Source organism: Scleropages formosus, chromosome 21 (assembly GCF_900964775.1).
Source record: "Scleropages formosus chromosome 21, fSclFor1.1, whole genome shotgun sequence".
Lineage (NCBI taxonomy): Eukaryota > Metazoa > Chordata > Actinopteri > Osteoglossiformes > Osteoglossidae > Scleropages > Scleropages formosus.
The window spans coordinates 1,757,599-1,779,595 of NC_041826.1; the positions used below are offsets into that span (position 1 = coordinate 1,757,599).

Genomic DNA, 21,997 nt, shown 5'->3' on the forward strand with positions numbered 1-21,997 from the left:
TGTTATAACGGATCTGATACTCCATTGTTTCTTTTTGTGTCTCCTTTCTTTCTCCTGCCCTCAAATGTTTGATTTTGTAGCAACATGTTCACACAGAAACATGTCCAGACATACTTGCATACACACATGCACATACATTCATGAGCTCCTACATATTTTCACATGGACTACCCATGCGCACACACTTTCACACAGACATTGTTACATACCAAGGGTCTTACAGACACAGACACACACAACACTGTTTTTCTTTTACTTCAGTGACTTGCAAGCACAGACACCTACAAACCATCATAGATGCAGATGTGGCATGAAGGGTATAAATGGTGTGAACCATCAACCGCAAACAGGAGCAATTACAGCAAGGATTAGACTTCATGATGTCCAGTGGGATGATGATCAATCAACAGTGAACACACATGACTGCATGTGTATGTGCAGGAACACTGATGTAACACTCTGGAAGAGTATGCGTGTGTTTGGAAGAACACTGATGAGACAGTGTGAGAGTAACTGTGGGTCCAGGCTTGTAAGTTACTGAACTTACACACCATACAATATTAGATTAGTATATTATACATAATTAAAAATGTTATCATGCAATTTCCTTATGAACGGCAGTATTCAAACCTAATTTTCAGAAAATTTTTGAAAGAATCCCTAATGATTCCTTTAATTCGGTTTCTACTTATGCATAATTATATTCTCAGTGACAAATTTTATTGTATTCATTAATCCTCTATGGAATGAAAACCAAAGGACCCATCAGCCTCCTGAGACCTCCGTTTCACTGTGCCGCTCTAAAAAAAATGCTGCAGGCTAATGCTGTTTACTGTCAGTCACTTCACTCACAAAGAATTTCACTTTTATGAGATCCCGCTAAAGTCTCAGATGTGGACAGGGATCATGTTTAAGTGTTTCACAAAAGTGTTTAATAGCATGCAGTTGCACTGCTGTGGGGTCTGCCATGACAACTACAGAAACAGCCATCCCATCTGGACTTCATAATGATGAACACTTTTTTATACTGCATTTTCAGTTAATTAAAAATATTATATATATATTTTTATACATTTAATACATAAATAAAAACGCAGGCTATGCTGTTCACAGCTTACTGAAAAATCACATTATTCTGCTCATTTGTTCACTCCAGGGGGGGCACGGTGGCGCAGTGGGTTGGACTGGGTCCTGCTCTTTGGTGGGCCTGGGGTTCGAGTCCCGCTTGGGGTGCCTTACGATGGACTGCTGTCTGTCCTGGGTGTGTCCCCTCCCCCTCCAGCCTTACGCCCTGAGTTGCTGGGTTAGGCTCTGGCTCACCGTGACCCCACTCGGGGCAAGTGTGTGTTCACTCCAGTTGTCCCTTGCACACAATGTCTGAGTGTGTCAAAGAAATCAAAAATTTAGTCAATTTTCTGTTTTTTTAACCTCCTCCATGTCTGTCAAATACCAACCTAACTGCAGCAGAAATTCCTTAATCTTGTAATTCCACACCTAATTGAGTCAAATCCTTTCTCTCCTTCCCACAGGACAACCATTGGCTGGAATTCAAAGGTTGCTTTGATTCAGAGGTCCACCTATGGCCCTACCAAACCAGTGGCCTTTAAAGCATTTCTATACATCCATACAGAGACAGCCAGTAGCATAATGATTAGAGCTCTGAACCCAAAGGTTACAGGTTCAGATTTAACCACCAGCTGTAGTACCCTTGAACAAGGCACCTACTGTAAGTTGCTCCTCTAAAATTACTCAGCTCTATAAATGGATAGATAATTGTAAATAGTTTAACCATTCTAACTTGCTTTGGGGAAAAGTGTCAGTTAAAATTAATAAATGTAAATGTTCACCTCCAGGAGGGGTCAACCACAAGTTTCTGGATATATTGGACTGGCATGGTGGCACAGCAAGTAGTGCTGTTTCACAGTGCCTGGGTGGTACAAGAGGATATGGATTCAAACTCTACTCAGTCTGTCTAGAGTTTGCATGTTCTCCCCATGTCTGTGTGGGTTTCCCCCACAGTCCAAACACATACTGTTCAGGTTCACCCATTGTGTGTGGATGAGTGATGCATTGTAAGTAGTGTACAGTACTAGCAGTGTAACTCACCTCAGTGAATAAATGCTACATAGAGTTTGATGGAAGTCACTTTGGAGAAAAGCATCTGCTAAATGAATAAATGTCAATATTGTGAACACACAGTACCATTCTGTGGATGTCTAACCCACTCCTTTCAGAAAGATGTGCAGCACAGCCAACTACATTCACCCAAACCATTAGGGGCTGTGGCTAGGATAGTGGTTTAGGGCTCCTGGTCTGAATCCCTAGTTATGCTGCAGTGCCTTTAATATGTCTTAAATGAGTAAATTAGTGTAAAGTTGCTTATCTAACACTGGACAATGGTGTCAGATAAAGGTTAACAAAATTCATCTGCTGCAGCATTGTGAAAGTGTTGATAATAAAGAATACAACGAATAACCTAATTTTGGAAACAAAAAAGTAATTACCAGAAACATGGCTTGCAGAGCGTGTGAAAAGCTCTCTAACGTACAGGTAAGAGGACCGTTGATGCTCCGGCTCGCCGATGAGGGCGCTCTTCGTACAGACATGTGGGGAAAGGGGAGGGATGTGATGGAGCCATTGGCGTAGGACTAAGGTATAAATGGGGGGATGAAGGCAAGGGAGAACAGTTTGGTATGAAGAGACAGTGAGTGTACGTCTGACCAGTGCTGAGTGTGTGAGCGGACCGCGTGGACTATACGCGCCGTGGGAACTCGATTTCTGCACTACTGCTTCCGAGGACTATTCACAGGGGAGACACAAATCAATGAAGGAAAGAAGACCGAGCCAGAAGGCGTCGCCGAAAGCCAGGATGGACCCCACTCAGAGCGTCAAGTGTAAGATCGTGGTCGTGGGAGACAGCGAGTGCGGCAAGACTGCTCTGCTGCACGTGTTCGCCAAGGACTGCTTCCCCGAGGTGTGCACCGCCGCATGTGTGTGTCGTGTGAAGAAGGGTGTGTAATTGTGGATGAGTTTCTCCGCGTGGACTTGCTCGGGTCCTTCACTTCGACCTGAGGAGAAGGGTTGTGTGTGTGTGTGTGTGTGTGTGTGTGTGTGTGTGTGTGTGTGTGTGTGTGTGTGTGTGTGTGTGTGTGTGTGTGTGTGTGTGTGTGTGTGTGTGTGTGTGTGTGTGTGTGTGTGTGTGTCCCCGCTACGATGGTACTCTAGACTAATGATATTGTTCTGGTGTCCGTGCAGAACTACGTCCCGACGGTGTTCGAAAACTACACGGCGAGTTTCGAGATTGACACGCAGCGGATCGAGCTGAGTCTGTGGGACACCTCTGGTAGGACACAAACTCTGACAGCGCGCGAATTCACAATGCAGAGTTGTGCAAATGAAATATAACGTCCTCGGGAAAAGTTAAGATTTCTCCTTTAGGGCGCTGAACGAAAAACTTCGGGAAACTTCCAGAATCTTCACACGCGTGACGCGGCTATTGATAAGCGCAGAGTGTGAGTTTGAGATGTTCCCAGGAGCCCATGGCCCATGATGATCCTCTACTTGAAATATTGCATTCAACGCTTTTTTTGAGCTTCCTTGACACCCGCGGAACTTTTTTAAAATCAGTGGATCCTCGGGAGGAAACATTTACCCTCCGCTACGCGGCCGTCACAGACTCCAGGGGGATTTCCTCAAGTCCTGTGAAGTGGAGTGTCTTAAGTCCTGCGCAGGCTGGGCGGCGGAGTGTGACGTCTCTTCTCTGGAATGCGAGGAACGACGCTGGCTGGAGTCACACTTTTGAGACGCCGCAAGCTGAGGCCCCGCCCACCAGGGTCGCACGGCGAAGCGACCGTTCGGAAAAGTAGTGACCAACGGACGCTTGAAACGAGTCTGAAAATGCCAATAAAATGTCACTATGTTCTACCGGCAATTTTAATTTTTTAAACGGGCAGAACTGAAAAGTTCTGTTTTACTGGTTCTGCCTTCTCAGGTGGCTGCCGGTTTGTACAAAAACTCCTCTGTGAGGAGGAAATCTTTAATGTACAGCTCTGAGAACAGCTTAGGAAGAATGTGGTTGCTCCTGAAATGGAAGTGCAAATGTCTCATCGTGCAGCTTTGAGTTTTAATCATCTTACCATGATTCTAGTCTCTTGTCTTCAGCTGCATAACACAAAATCTGGAAGAAAAGAGTACCCAGACTGGAGATGCAGTCTGACAGTGTGCAAAAGCAAGAAATAACCGCATTAGTAGGTGTAGGTATCAACAAGTTGTTGCTCCTGTGGCCTGTTCAGGCGTGGCTGTGCAGCTCCTGCCTCCAGGAAAGCTGAGTCAATACACAACCATGGCATAGGTGCTGGGAAGCTCTGGTATGGACATGTTGCTGACAATGGTTCTGCTCACATGTTGCCCCCTCAAGCATATCCAAGGTTCTGCAAACAATGTCATGATAAGGAACACCCATTAAGAGGAACTTGCTTCATGCACACCATGGTATTTAATAAACCCAGCATGTAAATGTAATGTTTCTCCTGGGGTTGCCCAGGAGAGGTGTGAAGTATTTGCTAGCTTGATGGGTTGTTGGGAGTCAAACTGCTGCTCCTCCCGAGGCTTTTGCTGCTTTTGTTCAACATGTCAGTCTTTACCTCCCAATCAAGTGAGTCTGAAGGGTGGGGGGGTAGGTAGGGATAGTTGTGTTCAGCGGTTGAGTGCGTTGATCACGGCTTATCCTTCAAAGGTCAAGAAGGTGCTTGTTGGGAGGTGTATAAATCTTCCCAAAGCCTAGTACAGGATAGTGGGGAATGGTCTTTTGTAAAGACCATTGGGATGAAAACAAGCCGAATCAGTGGCTGTTGGTGTTAATTTCCTTCAGAATTGTGTGTGTGTGTGTGTGTGTGTGTGTGTGTGTGTGTGTGCGTGGTAATGTTGCTTCAAACATTTGACAACAGTCCCTGGAAGATGAGATTAATTTGAGCATCTCTGAAATATCCATTTGGGGATGTCAAAAGTATGGTTACAGCTAGGTATTCAAATATGGTCTGGGTTTTTCCTGAATTTGCATATCATTGTTCAGACACTAGGAAATGTGTTTCTGTGGTAATTCTCATGCAGCCCATAAGGAAGCATTTTGCTACTAATAGAATGTCTGGCTTGAGCCTCCTGAGGGTGTTTGCCAGCAGCTTACAGCAAAGCATCAGGAGACTTTCCCTTCAGACCTCATGGTTTAGCTGCCCCCTGCTAAACTTTTTTTTTTAATATTTATTAAAAACCCTGGCCTCTGGTTGACATGCATCTGCCTGCAGGCAAAGAGCTGTGTGGTTCAGAGCTGTGGTCTTGATAAACATGCTTCCAGTTCAAAGGTGTGCCAATAAGGAGGGGTGTTCCAGAGTGACAGACTAACCTTTATCCTTTTGATTAGCTGTAAAAGAAAAGCTAATGAGTTTGGCTATTGATCAGGGGTTAATGACTAAATCAGAAATCATATAGGAATAGTCTGGAAGTGATAAATGCTTTAGTATGACTTGCAAGTGCACAGCTATGGCTTCAGGCTTTTGAAGCAGATTTGTAAATGATGCTGCTGGGGAGGGGGTATATTTTTGGGAATTCCTGACCCAACAGTGTCCAACTGATGCTGTTTGCTGCTTGTTTCAACTATTTAGCATCATAATGTGCAAGCCATGTCTGTGCTGTGTAGTTTATGCCCCACCCACAAGTTGGTATGCAAGAACATGAGCCTGCTTCCTTTAGTGACTAATAAGAGCTCTGCTCATCTTGTCTCTCCTGTGGATGGTCAGTCAGTCTTTCAACATGTGTACCCTGAACTTTCTCAAGACACAGCTAAATGGTCCCTACCTTTGACCCAGGGCCATGGATCACTGGCCCCCAGTATCTCTGATGCTTCGCCCTGCAATCACCTTTCTCATCTACATTTAGCAGATGCTTTTCTTAGTGTTTTACATCTCATCAGTTTCTCTGTACTGCCATATAAATCACTATGTTATGAGTCTTTTAAACAGAACAGTGCATGTTTACTGAGCACATGGGAGATCAACTTGTGTGTGGGTGTGCACACATGTGTACTTGTTAGGACCAGAAATACAATTCTCTAACAGTTCTGGGCTGCTTATCACTCAGATGAAGGGCACACATAAGCAATTCAAAGTCAAAAGCCTGGAGGTTCTTGGTTCTGGCTTCAGTGTGCTACATTGAGTTCCCTCACTCAGAACTGCTGAATATCTCTCAATCCACATTTCAGAAGATTCTCAAAATGAATCAGTCTCACTTTTCTGCTCATCTGCCCATAAACTTTCTCTACGTATTTGGTTTGTGAAAATGTGTTCCATGTCACTATCTGTTCTATATGCAGCTACTTGTATGCCTGCAAACAGCAGTGTCGAAGTAGACTCGTGTCTGCATCCGTCTGGTGAAATGCACTTTTGTGTACTGAGTTGTATAGCACTCTGGAGAATAGCTTCTGCTAAATGAATAAATGTAAGATCTGAAGCCAATGCACCTCCAAGATGTAGCTTTTGATGTATTTTCTAATAGCAGAACTTTACAGAAAGGCAGAACCAGCACTGAGCTCTTTATCTGAGCCATTATGTTTCTGAAATTTGGAGATTTGTGTCAAGTGAAAGGTGTTTGCTCTAGCTTGTGGTTAGGGTTAAAGTGGTACTGTGGCAAGAAATCTGCCTTAATTTAGAACTATTAAGTTATAGAAATTTGTAAGACAGTTGGTACTTGAGGGTTTGGTAAATGAATGTCCCAGTTGGCCTTGAAATTGGTTTGTGGCCCAGTTTAATGAAAGGCCATTTTGAACCCATTTATCACCACCAAATCAATAATATAATGTGCAAGTCCCTCCCTGAAAAAAAATTACTGCTGAGCCACTGTGGGAGTATCTCTAAGACTCCACAGGTTAAGTGAGCCCTCAATCATACCTACTGACAGATGCCCAAGGGTCAGCAGTTTTAAAGCATGTTAGGACTGATGCTGGATGAGATGAATCAGGCCTGGCTCAGCATTTGGCATGCAGGTGTTTACTCTGGATTTAGCTGTCCTTGTCCCTCAAGCCAGCTGGGGTGTGGAAGGCATGGTGGACTGTTTTCAGCCAAGCCTCCAGTTAGATGGTGGGGAGGGAAACGAGGATGTGTCAGCAAGCTGCCATTTCTCAGTGGGAACCTGAGCTTTTCCCATGGAGTTTGAATGCTTGGAATGGGGGTGGGGGAATGAATGGTGTGTTTGGGGGCAGGCTGGAACAAATGGAGCAGGTCCAGTTAATGGTGGTATGTGTTGCTTTTTGAGTGAAGTCTACTGTTCTATGCTGGCATCCAATTTATACAAAGTATAATATGGTTGGGTCCTGATGGGGTTAATCTTAATTGCTATTTAGACATGGTGTCCTCAGAGTAGGTCACATACATATTTTCAGTGGCACTGATACCCCCACTACCCAACCGATCCACTTTTTTTTTTTTTTTTATTATAAACAGTGGATTTAGGGCCTGGAATGTGAGTTTAAATGGTATGCAGATACAATAGTGTAAAGAAAATTGCATCACTTAATTGGCAAATGTAATTCTAAGTCATTGGCCCAAACATTGCGGTGGCGCAGTGGGTTGGACCACAGTCCTGCTCTCCGGTGGGTCTGGGGTTCGAGTCCTGCGTGGGGTGCCTTGCGGCGGACTGGCGTCCCGTCCTGGGTGTGTCCCCCTCCCCCTTTGGCCTTACGCCCTGTGTTGCCGGGTAGGCTCTGGTTCTCCGTGACCCCGTATGGGACGAGCGGTTCTGAAAGTGTGTGTGTGGCCCAAACATCTTTCTGCATACTGTTGTAAGCTCATACAATACACACATTAGAAGGATGTATATGCCATTCTTGCTCAGAGAATCTTTTCCTAGTAATACTTGGCTGTACTTTGTTTGGCATGGTACCACAAAGGAGGGTTGAGTGATTTTGTTGTTTACATTCATGCTTGGCAAGAATCTTTCCATCAAGATCCTGATCTCATATGTGGACATGAGGTATCAAGTTACTCATTTATCACATAGTTGTCTATCTCTTAGACTAGGAAAAGATTTGGCTTTTTTTTTTTGTTTTGGAGACTTAAGCAGCTCCCAGTAAGCTCAGGACTTGAAACGTTCTGCTATATTCACCCTCTTCCCCTGCAGTTGAGTCATTGTATTGGGCTTTGTGTTTTTCCTAGTAACATTTTGTTTCTAGTTTTCCCTAGATGTGAAAGTGAAGCTTTTGAACAACTTTGGTATTCTTCTAATATGTAGTGTGACAGATTAGTGCCTTTCACTACTGTGAAAGGGCCTCCTTGGGGTCATTCCTAACATATCAAGCAAAATTCCTGGGCCTGCATATTAGGACCATGGCTGTTTAAGGCAATTCCACTTGAGTTAAACCTGCCACTTTTTTTTTTTTTTTTTAATAAATGTTGTACCTGCTGCTGATTTCATTGTCAGCAGAGCACCAATTCTAGATGGTTTCAACTTTTGTATCTTGCCTCTGACCAAATGAAGCAGGCTTGGTCCTGCCTTGGCAGAGATCTGTCCAGACCTCATACACTACAGAAAATGGAGCCATTCAGGGGCTTGGGGCCGAGTACCCTTTGTTTAGCTGCACGGTGTTCCGTTTGGCTGATTCCCAATGCACAGAGCAGCTGGTATGCTGTGACACTTGTATTTTCTCAGGACGACTGCAGTCTCCCAAGAGCTGGAATCCCCAGAATGCGTGTGGGGGTTTTTTTTTTTTTTTTGCATGCATCCACAGGCAGCACTTCAGACTGGTGGTTTTGCCAACAGTATCATTTGCAGATCTGAGACATTACCTTATATGGTTGTCCTGTAAGTGGGTGAGTTTCTGTTTAAATCCTATATTTAACAGACACTATTCTATTTTGCAGGGTCCCCATATTATGACAATGTCAGACCTCTATCTTACCCCGACTCGGATGCTGTCCTCATCTGCTTTGACATCAGTAGACCAGAGACACTGGACAGTGTGCTAAAAAAGGTGAGTGACCTCTAGTGTTTTGTACTACCCTGCTTTTTCTGTAAGCAGACTCCCCTCCCCAGAAAAAGTACTTTCAACAGAAAGTCTTCTGTTTTTCATTGATGCCTACCATGCTTTTGTACCTGGGGGTCAAGTGAGTCCTGGCAAGAACAGACCAGCTAAGACTGGGCTCCTACGATGAAGACAGATGCATACAATGGTGTCATGCTCTGCCTACTTATGGGCTTTGGGTAGCCAGGCAGAAAGTGAGCTCAGACTTGAGCGCACAGAGCAATCCAGACATGGTGTATGAGTGTGCTCATTAGCTGATCTTTGACCGTGACATTTCCACTTACTAGGCCAGTGGACAAATATGGGGTAGAATCAGGGTTGTGAGCTGGCCTGGACATTTCTAGTATTTGAAAGACTTGTTTTCTGATACAGGATAGAAATAAGTTGCAAGCCACACACTGAACATGGGTAACAGCACCCATTGTTGGGAGGAAATTGCAGGGATTAGTTTCAGCTTTGAAGGTTCAATTTTTCATTCTTGACAAGTCTGACAGGAAGCCCTCAAAGAGCACAAGAGGGACTGGAGGAAGTGGGCTCTGTCACAGCACTTCCTGTGACCAGAGTTGAGGCATCACCCTCACAATCACAGCATGCAGTTCCATGTGGATTAATACTCTTCTTCCTACAGTGGAAGGGGGAGATTCAAGAGTTCTGTCCTAACACAAAGATGCTGCTGGTGGGCTGCAAATCTGACCTGCGCACAGACCTTTCCACACTAGTTGAACTGTCTAGCCACAGGCAGACCCCAGTGTCATATGATCAGGTAAGGATGGTGACACTCATTCCATATTTCCTCCTTTGCTGTGTGTCAAGTAACGTGCTGCATGTTTCAGTTCACCCTCTGCAGATGCAAAAATTCTTGCACAAAAGACCTAAAGCTTATTTATAGAGATTTCTTTTGATGTTTTATGATAGATTGAATGAGAATCTTATAAAGATGGTATTTTCTGATCAGTCTTCATGCACAGCACTGAAAATTCATGCCTTGCTGTTTTATCAACAATACTTCAGGTTCTGGCCTTATTTTCAACCTTATTTTGCATACAGAACTCTTAACAGACCTAGATTTGAGTTGAGCTTTAGTAAAAACAATGAGGCTGAAACCTCTCTGTGAGGGTTAGTAGAGAAATGAGTTTCTGGCACATTACTTTCCCTTGTCAGCAAGTTTAATCTGAGCCCAAGGACTGGAGAAGTCACCTGGTTTCCCAGTGGCTTTTTCCTCCTCCTATTTTGCTTCATAAAGAACATTTTTGTAAATGGCTCAAAGTATAATGTGCATTAAATAGTTTGGAAGGAATTGCCATAAGCAGCTTGCATACCTTATGTTTTTTCTCTAATTGCTATTTTATGTAGGCAATTGTAAAATACTGCAGCTGTCCTGGGACTTTTAGAGCAGTGTTTGTCTATGCACCCATACACTTACAGAGCTGGACTCTGCTACTATGTAGACCTGGCCTTTTTAGATGCAGATAAAGGGTTCTGGACCTTTAAGGTTGTACTGCTTACCTTGAGACCTGAGATAGATCTATCTATCTTGAACTGGGCTTGGATTCTTAGTTGATAATTAGTAACATTTCCTGTATATAACTTTGTTTGCTACAGTTGGCATGAACCATGCTTGACTGAGTTCTGATGTGTTGCGCCATGGTCCCAGAGAAACATCTTGTTTGACTCTATACAAGCTGTATAGAGGAATGACAAACCCACTTGACTTAGCTACTGGGGAACATCTAACAGCCATAACTGACTGACTACTGGATTTCTTTTCCAGGGCTCCAACATGGCCAAGCAACTTTCTGCACCTTATATTGAGTGTTCAGCCCTACAGTCTGAAAACAGTGTGCGGGACATCTTTCACGTGGCCACCCTGGCCTGTGTCAACAAGGGCAGCAAGCATGTTAAACGCAGCAAGACCACCAGAACCACCAAGCGCATCTCTCATATGCCTGGGCGACCTGATATTACCACTGTGTCTTCTGATCTACGAAAGGACAAAGCCAAAAGCTGCACAGTAATGTGACTGGTTTTTGGTTGGTTTAATGGACATGATGCAAGTGGTGAGGAACAGTGAAAGGTGCAACAACCCAGCCCCTGTAATATGCAGAGCAGCAAGGGGTACAAGGGCCTTATGCTTTGTACTTTTGAGTTCAGGTCATACTGAGCTGAGGTTTTATGCACAGCACACAACCTGGACTGGAGAACACTGTGCTGTTCAGTAAATGTGCACATGCGTTGTGAAAACTGGAGTCTAGTGACCCTCTGGCTGATGTGCTCAGTAGTGAGGCTCCCTGATCTTTAGCACCTCAGTCATTTAGTTTAGTCCTGCCAGCTTATTTTCCTTTTCAATCCCTAAATGAAGCAATTGCTGCTTATTGACCACTTTTTAAATCAGATCAGTGTCATTTCATCAGCAGTTTAGGAAGAAGCTGTCAAGGCCATAGGAACCTCTGCAGGAAATGAAATGGGGAGGTAGTCTAAAGGTTCCCCCATATTCTCCCCTGTTTTTTTTTTTTTTTAAATTTGATCAAATTCAATGTTCATGTTTTAAACTGTGTATAAAATGCTTGGGTTGGTTTCTCAGCCTTAAGGAAATGGGTGAGTAATGGAAGGACAGTGACAGCCTGCCACTGTAGGGGGAGAGGACTAATACCACCCCATGAGCTTATAACATGGGGACTGGGAGTGAATTGTTTTTTATACAGCTACTTTTGCTACACCATCATTCAACTATTTAGTTGTCCTGTTTCTTATAATGGTCTTTAAGAACCTCAAAGCATATTCTGCCCATTAAGCCAAAGAAAAGGCTTGTGTTGAACACCTGAGATACTGTAACCAAACAGCAACTCAGACAGTAGGGCCTTGTTCAGGGGTGTTGATCATAACATACAGGGTGTTTGGGTTTTTGGTGGCTTGTTTTGATTTTTGTCTTTCTCAGTTGTAAATGTGTGCTCTAGAGTACAAGCTACTATAAGAGTAGCTGTGTCATAGCTAGCAGGGTGAAAAAGCTCACACTCTCTCAGCTTTCTACTGTCTGAGAAACTGTTGTCCTCTGCAAGGAAGTTCTCAGCTATGCAATAGTGGTCCTTTATTAAGGGGTCTAAGGAAAAACCAATGAAGTCTTCTGACATTGTCTGGTTCAAGGTTCTAGTGATGGTGCTGGTTTTCTGAGCTTTTTCTTCTGGACTTAAATTTTTAAGTGCTGGGTACTAAAATTTTCAGTGTTAGTGTGTACATGGAGTTTACTTTTGGTTTTTGTTGTATCCCAGTGTATTACTCGCACTGGAGAATTGCTTTTGCAATTGTGTGATGTCAACAGTATTACGTAACTGGCAAATTTCCTGTAATTTATAGAAATGTTAAATGTAAATCATCTTTTTAATGTTTTACATCTTTGTTTATGCAGTATTTATTGAAGCATATTTTTCTTTGAAATAAATGCTATATTAGCTAAGTTAAATTTAGAACTTAGTTTTTTGATTGACATGATTTTCACCATGCAAGTTCTGATTTAAGGAGTACTTTTTTGAAGGTTTATGTTGGGAGAGACCAAGGAGTGGAAGAGTGGCAACTAATGCAGTTAGAGGGCTACAACTTGGGAGTTCAAGGCTGCACCTCCATTGGCCTAACACTAAAATCAGCAGAATTTTAAAATTTAAAATATGGTTTTTGGAATAATCAACAGATCCACTGACTGCCCTATAAATCCCATCTCATCAGGTCAGACTGGCAGCGCAATGAGCTGAATTCCTCCAGTTGTGTACTGTACCTGGATCTTTACTACATCAGAAATGCATTTTCAAGCTTGGGGGGAGGGTTAACCTGTTTTCTTTGCTCTTTTTGGTCTAAACTGGACTGGTCCTATTGTTTATCAGGTCCACTAGTACCATTTTCCCCCCCCAAATGAGAATTCAAAATTACTCTGTATTAAGCATATAAAAAATGAGGTCAGTGATCACATGTGCTTTGTCTGAAATTTGTATCCTGCATTCAGGCTGCCAAAAATAGAATTGTAATGTTCCATTCCATGCATTTTGACTGATCAGACATGAAAGGTGTATCAAAACAACTTGGGCTTTTATGAAGCATCTAATGGACAACTACAGTTATGGTTGTGCTCATAGTTTGTAGAGTGGGTCTTTTCAGAAGCAAATGTTTGCAGGAATAGATCTCCTGCCCCCAAGGATTTCTGGGTACACTTGATGTGTGGCCAAGTTTCCTATTGGACTGGAAAGGAGTGCAGAAGTACACAATGTGTATACTGTAATTAATCTGTGGTATTTCCCATTTGTCCTGCTTACCAAGCAGGTAGCCGTGAAATCATTCTGTGGGATTTTAAGTGACCCAATGAGACACGGCATGTACTTATTCTCTTTATTATAGGGTATCATCATACTTCCAGACAATTCCCACAGTGGCAGATGGAGAGGTTGGCTGACCTCCCCAGGCTGCTGAAATGCTGTGGTGTGTGTGGAGCCTCCTTAAGTCTCAGCACACTACTCTACAGACATTTCTGTAAACAATTCCTCCACAAACACAAAAAAAAAATAAAAAATTCCACCTCTCTGTTCAGGTTCATGTACTCTTGTCTGTCACCAGTTTCCCAGTTTAACTTCCTGGGCTGTCCCAACATCACCCCTTTGTTCCAGCCCATTGTTGTGGGCTACAGAGAGCCCTTAGTGCTATTGTTTTGACATGGTCTCGACAAATGCTTATGTACGCTCTAATTTTTGAAGAGGGGAGGGGTTTTTTTTTTTTTTTTGCACTAAATATCTTCAACAGTTGTTTCTGGCAAATGTCAGATTTTACAAAGCGCCTGGTATGTGTTTTAGGGACCTTGAATACCCAACAGCTTCAGCAGAGGGTTTTTAGTGCTGTGAGAAGTTAAGTTATGGTCTACTAACTAAAGCACTGAGAAAGTAGCACATGGAGTTTGAAGACTTTAGTAACTTGTCTGTGTAAAGCTGTGAAAGGGGATGCTGCCGTTGAGCAACCACAGCTTCTCTGAGGGCCCTGAAGGTCCCTGCTGTTTACACTGCACAAATCAGAGCCTCACACTGTGACTAGGGAGGATATAAGAGAAATGCACTCAGATGAATTTCTCTGCCCCTCTTCAGTCACTTTCATCCTCTGCACGTTCCAGACCTTTATCATTGCGCTCCTTCCAGTGCCTTCTTAAAGAGGAAGGGCATGAAATGTAGCAGTTCAAAAAGACTTGCCTTCTAATGACAGACTTGCTAAATTCTGTGCTCCTGAGTATCAACTCCTTTAATTTTTAGCATGTGGTATATAGAAGCAGACCCAGGTGACAGGCACAAACAATAGGATGTCAAAGTCTCTTGATGTCTAGAATATCCCTGGCGTGGTGCCACAACCACATCCTACATTTACAAATCAATAAGGCTCAAAATTTGCTATTGGTCAGGGAGAAGAGGAAAATTTTGGAATTTTCCCATTAAAATCAGATTAGCTTTTAATGGGAGTTATACATGTAGACTAGTCTAGACCAACATTGTGGGTACGTGCTGCAAATGGTCTGCTGCATTTCTCAGCCAAAGGTGTCAAGATCTGCTGATAAAGCCATTGCAGGGTTAATGGTGTTTACAGTGGTGTTTTCCACACAGCAAAATTGAAGGTAAACTTGGAGACTCTGTAGCCTGGCTAACCAGGCATGCAAGAACATCCTGACTGTACAACTTCCTTGTTGCTAATGAGATTTAAGTTCACAATTAGTCTGTCCAGCCAGCACAAAAACAGCATACAGAAGGGCAGCCTGAAGGTACTAATACTGGACTGCTCCATTGGCATAACCATAAATTAATAGAAGTCGCAATTACAACCTTCCAGACACACATCAGAAAATTGGGTATACTTTTTCTGTCTTTAAAAAAAAAATCAAATTAAAACTCGGGCATTTAAAAAATTCGCTGCAATCTGTCTAGAATTAATCCAAGTATACCTATAATTACTAATAGAGCAACACTGACTAGGTCATACTAAAAGTAATGGTGTTTGTTTGACCAGTAACTCAGCAATCAAAGCTCCTCTTCCATATGGACAGTGGTAGTTTCCTGCTAGTGTCGCATCCCTTTCCATTAGAGCACGCCTCAAGGAATGAGGTCATCTCCCAGTGGAAGGAAGCATTTCCTTGGTTAAGCAAATTCCTTCCTCTTTATAATTGGAAAACATGTATTTTTGGAAGCGTCCAGCTGTCATGAGTGAAAGAATGGGTGACCCTGACTGAAATCATGTTTAAAAGTGCACAAAAGAGCCTGTGTGTAACAAAGGATTACAACAAACATAGGATGGCAGGACAACAGAATTTTAATATCCTACCTGTGCTGAGCTGTCATAAATTGTAGCTTAATGATGGGAGTTCTGTGTCAGGTTTGATCCCATTGATACACAACAGTAAAGTGACTGCAGCACAGAATGCTTCCAGTACTGTATGTGCACTAATAACTACTATATTGTTTCAGGAAAAGAGCGCTCACTTCCTGTAGTATATTACTCACCAAATCAAGTAACAGAAACAAATTTTGGCTCATTTTTAGATAAGCGTAATTAACAATGGTGCTAAAATGTATTTAAATAAAGACTGTATACTTGCAGTTCAGGTGGGGGTGCGATGGCGCAGTGGGTTGGACCAGGTCCTGCTCTTCAGTGGGTCTGGGGTTCGAGTCCCGCTTGGGGTGCCTTGCGATGGACTGGCGTCCTGTCCTGGGTGTGTCTTCTCCCCCTCCGGCCTTACGCCCTGTGTTACCGGGTAGGCTCCGGTTCCCCGTCACCCTGTATGGGACGAGCGGTTCTGAAAATGTGTGTGTGTACTTGCAGTTCAGTTTTTACAGTAAACTGCTATATCTGGGGTCCGTGCACTTTTGTGTTTAAATAATTACTGGCAAGAGAAATTGTTCGATACAGAGTGAAACAGGTGATACCTGCGCTAACTTCCTAAAATGGGTTTCTAATTTTAAAAAAGAATGTCCATATATGAGTGCCATTTAATCATGTAATTGTGCTTTGAATTATTTGGAAGTGTTTTAAGATGCAATGCATAGTACAAGGAATATTTTGCAATTTTGTTTCCTGTTGATAAGAGGTTCATGCCATGTAAAATTTCCAACTCTGGATTATTATTCATGAAACACTTACTAGCTCTCGTTCTATGAATAGTTCTCAGGAACATAATAACCCAAGCTCAAATTGCATCCCGAAGGGAAGTGCTTCTTGATTGAAAGATTTAATCACGCAGAGTAACCGACAGACCACTGTGTGCTGAAGTGAAGGTGTCTGTAAAAAACATCACCTTTTAAAACTAATCAAAACACACAAGTGACAGAGGATGAAATACTAAAAAAGATCCTTTCAGGGGTGGGTGTTCTTTTTTATGCTGATATGATTCATAGTTCCCTTCCATATTTAACAAACTCATATTGCAAAAAATCGTAGGCCAGGACATTTGAATATGAAGCTGTTTAAGCTGGTATCAAGCTCGTATGGAGACAAATTAGAACTTTTTATAAAGTAAACTTGTGAAAAAGACAGCTGTAGGCCTACTCTTTATGCCAGCAATTGCTGTACACCGTGAAAGCATGGAAATAATCTATGGAACTGGACTGGTGTAACTACTGTGGGCTCACAACTTCGGCTGATGCTTTGACTTCCATATTCCTCTCATATTCTTGCCATATCCCACATTATTCCTCCCATATTCCTTCATAATTCCTCCCACATTGTAGAAATGGCTCAGCATGTAAACTGGACCCAGGATTGGATCCAGATTACAGTTGGGTCACAGTCAGCCCAAAAGGATAAGTACTCACTGGAATTGAATGGATAAAAAGAAAAAAAAAAGAGCTGCTTGCAATTTTCCTGACAATCCAATTATATTCCATGTGTCAAAATGATTTTTTATTGCTTTTTAGTTTTTGGGAAAAAATACATGCTTATTCTTTTGTGATGACTAGGATTTTTAAAAAATTAGTTCACTTAAAATTTGAGAGGTTAAAAAACACTCAATCACTATCAATAACTGTTTATTTTAGTGCAGGGTTATGATGGTCTGGAGCCTCTCCCAGAAGCAAAGGGTACCAGGCTAGACAGGGTAGATCCTAGATGGGAAGCCAATCCTTTGTAGGAAAATCACATGGAATCATGGAAGGAGACCCACAGGAACATAAGGAGAACATACAAACTGCTCACAGATTGAATGGGAATGGAACCCATACCCTATCACACAGCCCAGATGGAATTTGCTGTGCTGCATCGTTAAAAAACATTTTTTCTTCTATCTTTCCTTGAATGCTTCTATAAATGTACTGTAAGTCCCTAAGTAGCTTCTTATTTCATGCTTGGTGAATTCAGCCCAAGTGGAGCAGATTCTTCGATGAATCATTGATAGGTGCTGCCTTTCCTTCAAGATACAGACTGGGAGTACAACTCAGGTGAAAGGCTTTTTTTAAGCTTTTTTTTCCTGGCACAAAAATATTCAAGTGATCAAAAGGAATGACATATTTCTGCTTGGCTTGTGGACAATTTCAAAAATGGGAAATGAATATGCTGGAAATAATACATTACAGTCAGCAAGTGCTGCCTCTGGTCATTAGCTCAGAGTTTCAGCTTCTACTATGATGTTGTCACAAGCAAATTGATGCCCCATGAAAGTGAAAAAAATAATAATGAGCATCAGGACTCTGGATCCACAACACCAAATCTCCTTTCACTGTATGAGTGTTTTCTTCATCAGAGGAGTCCATATGGTTGTGATTATTGGTTTCTGGGGAGAGCTTCTAAAGGAAGCCCCTGGCCCAGTGCTCGGGCAGGGCTCATTTTCCAAAGCTCTGGAGCTCAGCAAATGTTTGGACAAAAGCCTCTTTTATCTGTTATGTCGAACCCTACTGGTCAAACATACTTGAGCATGTGCTACAAAGACAAGATCTAAAGGGCTTCCTAAAGAAAAAAGCAGTTCACTTCTTTCTAACAGACTGGCCCTGTAAACAGAGTACTGTGAGCAAAGGGAACAACATTTAAATGTATAATTCTTTCACCTGACCATGATTTTACAAATACATTGAGGACTAGCAATGCAAAGGTGCCGGGTTCAGACTTGAACTGAGGAGAACATGTATGAAAAAATAACTTATTGTATGTGTGAATAATGGGTAGTAGGTGGAGTAATGATAAAGGACATGGGCTTGTACTCTATAGGTTGATGTTTAAAGTCCCAAAAATGGCCCTATTGCAATACCCTTGAATCAACACCCATGTGCTGCTATGAAATCCACAGGCGTAAATGGATTTAAAGTACTCTGTTTTGGTGAAAAGATTGAACTGAATAGGAAAATAACTGAGAGGTTTCTAGTTTCTTGGTAAAAACTAAACCCTGCACACTCCTTTACTGTCAGCTCTTGACATTCTTGCATTACCTACAATATTAGTGCAATTTAAAAAACATATAAACTGCCACCCAGCATCTTGGCACATATGAACAGGGGATGTCCAGGAGAACACTGGCTCTTCTGTAAAGGTACACTGATATGTATGCCTCAACCTGTTTAATGGTGATTAGAAATGCAAAACCGAGAGGAAATGTAAAACTGGTGCCCCAGAGAACAGAGGGGCTTTTTTTTTTCCTCTAGCTGGCCCTCGACACACACCTTTTGGGTTACCAAGTGTGTGGTTGTGGTTACCAAACCTTGTGAAATGGAAGCACAGTGTTGTGATATCATAACGCTGATGTGTCTCAACCCAGTTCCTAGTGACTCATCTCCATAGTGATGCTACTTTAAGACATACATAAACAACAAAACAACAGTCATTGCAGTCTTCTGCAAGAGTATAATGCTTTGTGCAAAACGTGGTAATGCTTTTCCTCTTCATAACAAGATTTTAAAAATCGGGTATGAACTGTTTTTGTTAAGGTTTTTTCTTATGTTTGGTGAGACAATGAAAACCAGATGTACCCTAAAGAAATCTGAGGGCGTCATGTGCTCTTGACAGACAGATGTTGAAGTTTCCTGTAAAAAGAGGAATCTTGCTGGATACATTAATTTTAATTTCAGCTTACCATTGCATTTTGTGTTCCCTCTTTCCAGTGTTACTTTTGTCTTTGTAACGATATTGTTTTTTTTAACAAGGAAGTTCACAACCCTACACTTTGTTTAAGATGCGTGACAGAGTTCTTGTGTTTAATAAGGAGAATTTTAGTCCGAATGTTTGGTTTCCATGGTAACTGCTCAATGTGTAGAGCCACACAAGGAGCGAGGCTGAAGTGTACCGCTAATGAAATGACAGGGATTTTGGGGCTGTCGTACTATCAGAATCAGGAGAGACCACTTGAAGGGGCCAGCTGGTCCCTGCTGTGGCAGTCTGCATGCTGCAGACGGCTGACCCACGTTGCCACCCTCTTGGACTTTAATTGTTATGTTAAACAGGCAGTTATCCCAAGGGGTCTACTTGCTGTCTGACGGGCCCTTGTCCCAGCGATTAGCTCTCGAACCATGCAGAACAGCTGGTCTCCAAACAACCCCATAGTCACTGGCAATGAAAAAGCCCCCTGCGGTCTGCCCCTATCCCAAGGCCACTGTTGCTGGGTCCTGGCAGTCACTAAGCAAAGCCCCTCCTTCTGATTACCATAAGAAGCAAAGCTTTTGGTGAAAGGCAGTTTCCACCACCCCTCCTGAAACACAGACCCTTCTGTACCTGATTTCCCTGATGTATATTAATCAACTTGCTCCTGTGCCTTGTAAATGATTGCATTACATAGGGCTGCATTAAAAGCCAGTTTGTCTCATTTCACGTGACAGCAAATGTGCGGATAAACAGTGGGACAGTAGACTCCCTCTCACACCCCCAGTGACAGCCTGATCGCGAGATCTGTTCTCGGTCCTGCACAAACAGGAAACTTTTTTAGACTTCAGAAAAGCAATCCAAGCAATTTTAAACACTATGATGGACTGGCATCCCATCCAGGGTATACACTGAATAGCCTTGTACCCTGTGGGAAAAGTTATGGACTGCCACATCTCTGCGTTTGGCAAGTAGTTGATGAAAGTGAGTGAATGAGTGAGTGATATAAGTTTCCCAGCATTAATACATAGGATTTCCAATTGTTAATCAATAAAACATGTTTAGGATAGACTTTTTTCCACATAACTGTTTTAACATGTGTCTTTATTAAATTTACTGCATTTGCAGTTAAAAGCTTTCATACCATTCCTTATTGTTTGTAAGTCATTACAAAGGACAGTGAAAATCCTCTCATGTTACTTTTTTAGAGTTTGATCACTGAGTTGTAAATAATAATGTGGCGCAATGGCGCAGTAGTGCAGTGGGTTGGACCGGGTATTCCTCTCTGGTGGGCCTGGGGTTCAAGTCCTGCTTGGGGTTTCTTGTGGCGGACTGGCGTTCCGTCCTGGGTGTGTCCCTTCCACCCTGAGCTGCCGGGTAGGCTCCGGTTCCCTGCGACCCCGTATGGGACAAACGGTTCAGAAAGTGTGTGTAAATAATAGTTATTATAAATAATATCATAAATTTTTTTGGAAGATGACTGTATCCAAAAATATTCTGTATGTTTAAGATATAGTTCTCGTGTGCAGCAAATGGAGTAATTTATTTTGTTTAATCTGTTCAAACAGATTAAATACAATGCTATCCTTTAGACCTTGAACATTCTGGCAGAAACAATTGGTAATGACAGAATTCCAGATTCCAGAAAGTGATTTTCAATCTTTTTCCATGGTTGGTGTTCGAGCTTTTCCATAAACTGTTATCTAAGGCAGTGATTCATTCCTTGCTGGGTCCCCCCCCCCAAAACCCTTTAAGCCTCAATTTCAGGATGTTCCAGGGTGTTCACACTGAATACAAAAATCCCTCTCATTTAATAAAATGTAAAAAAAGCAAAGTAAAATGCTCAGGATTTACCACTTTTTTCTTGTGTGGTATTTGTTCTGGCTTTACATTTTAGTGTACTGTTGTGTAGTGTATTTCACATTCTTCCAGTGGAGATGTAGATTCCAGAGTGAACAAGTCCCAGATCAAGAACAGAACACACAATTTTCTCACCACCCATTACATCATTGTATCTGCACTTTTTCTTCCTTGTGTTTGCAAACGGGTAACATGAAGACAAGACAGGTCTACAGTATCATCTACACACCACAATTATAATAATCCAGGCTGATTTTAAATAGCATTTAGCATAGCCATAGAGCTGGCATCATTTCTGTACTTTCTTTACATTTGTGAATGCTACATATGTTGGCACTGCTGATGACAATTTGGATTCCACATTGTGTTAGGTAACTGAGGTACCTCGAAAGCAATTTTAATGCTTCAGTTGTAATATCTAAAGCAGGAAATAATCTCTTTATGCATGAAATAATCTCTCAAGTTAGTGCTATTTTGGGTCTGATGTTTATGTGAGAAATCCAAACTGACACTCATAACCGTTACTCATGAGCACTCCAGTGACAGGAGACACATGTGGGATCGATAGCTACTCGGGGGGAAAAACATTTGGAATGAGAAATGAGAACATCAGACGAACAAGCAATTTCATTGTAAAGCACCAGAACACTCAGTAAAACAGGTCAGCCTCACATCACCAGCTTCTTTTATCAAAGGTGGCTGACAGTACAGCCATCTCTCGATTTACTAAATTAATCCATCCCTGAAAATGGAGTGGACACAGAAATTTTGAACACCTAAAGCTAATTTCCCATCATTTTAAATGGGGGAAAAATGTGTTTTCAGCCCATTTGAAAACCCCAAAGCTGTTTTCCCCAAATATCATGATTTCAGCATGATACAAAACACTTCATGATTATCAAATGCTTAATGAGGTTATTAATGGGCATGTTTCTAGGGCAGAACATTTCAGAAACTAATCTGGTTTATCTCATTTCCAGGAGACAGCAGTGAAAATTCAGTAAT

At 42.2% G+C, this 21,997-nt stretch overlaps 1 protein-coding gene across 2 annotated transcripts; it reads left to right on the plus strand.

The window, feature by feature from the left end:
• Positions 1 to 2,641: 2,641 nt before the first annotated feature.
• On the plus strand, positions 2,642 to 13,252 carry rnd3a (Rho family GTPase 3a). Of its 2 annotated transcripts, XM_018764931.1 has the most exons (5): positions 2,642 to 2,974; positions 3,256 to 3,343; positions 8,907 to 9,016; positions 9,696 to 9,830; positions 10,839 to 13,247. In XM_018764931.1, exons 1-5 carry the CDS (start codon positions 2,825 to 2,827, stop codon positions 11,085 to 11,087), a joined length of 732 nt encoding a protein of 243 aa, XP_018620447.1. In that variant the 5' UTR covers positions 2,642 to 2,824; the 3' UTR covers positions 11,088 to 13,247. The 2 variants fall into 2 exon arrangements, with proteins under 2 accessions (XP_018620447.1, XP_018620448.1); XM_018764932.1 differs by lacking the exon at positions 2,642 to 2,974 and having other exon boundaries at positions 3,263 to 3,862; positions 10,839 to 13,252.
• The last annotated feature ends 8,745 nt before the right edge of the window (positions 13,253 to 21,997 follow it).

Excerpts from the sequence above, each read along its gene's own strand:
- rnd3a (XM_018764931.1), top strand. The coding sequence starts at position 2,825 with ATGAAGGAAAGAAGACCGAGCCAGAAGGCGTCGCCGAAAGCCAGGATG. Across the intron at positions 2,975-3,255 it reads CCAAGGACTGCTTCCCCGAG|AACTACGTCCCGACGGTGTT; the intron begins GTGTGCACCGCC and ends GTGTCCGTGCAG. Across the intron at positions 9,831-10,838 it reads CCCCAGTGTCATATGATCAG|GGCTCCAACATGGCCAAGCA; the intron begins GTAAGGATGGTG and ends TTTCTTTTCCAG.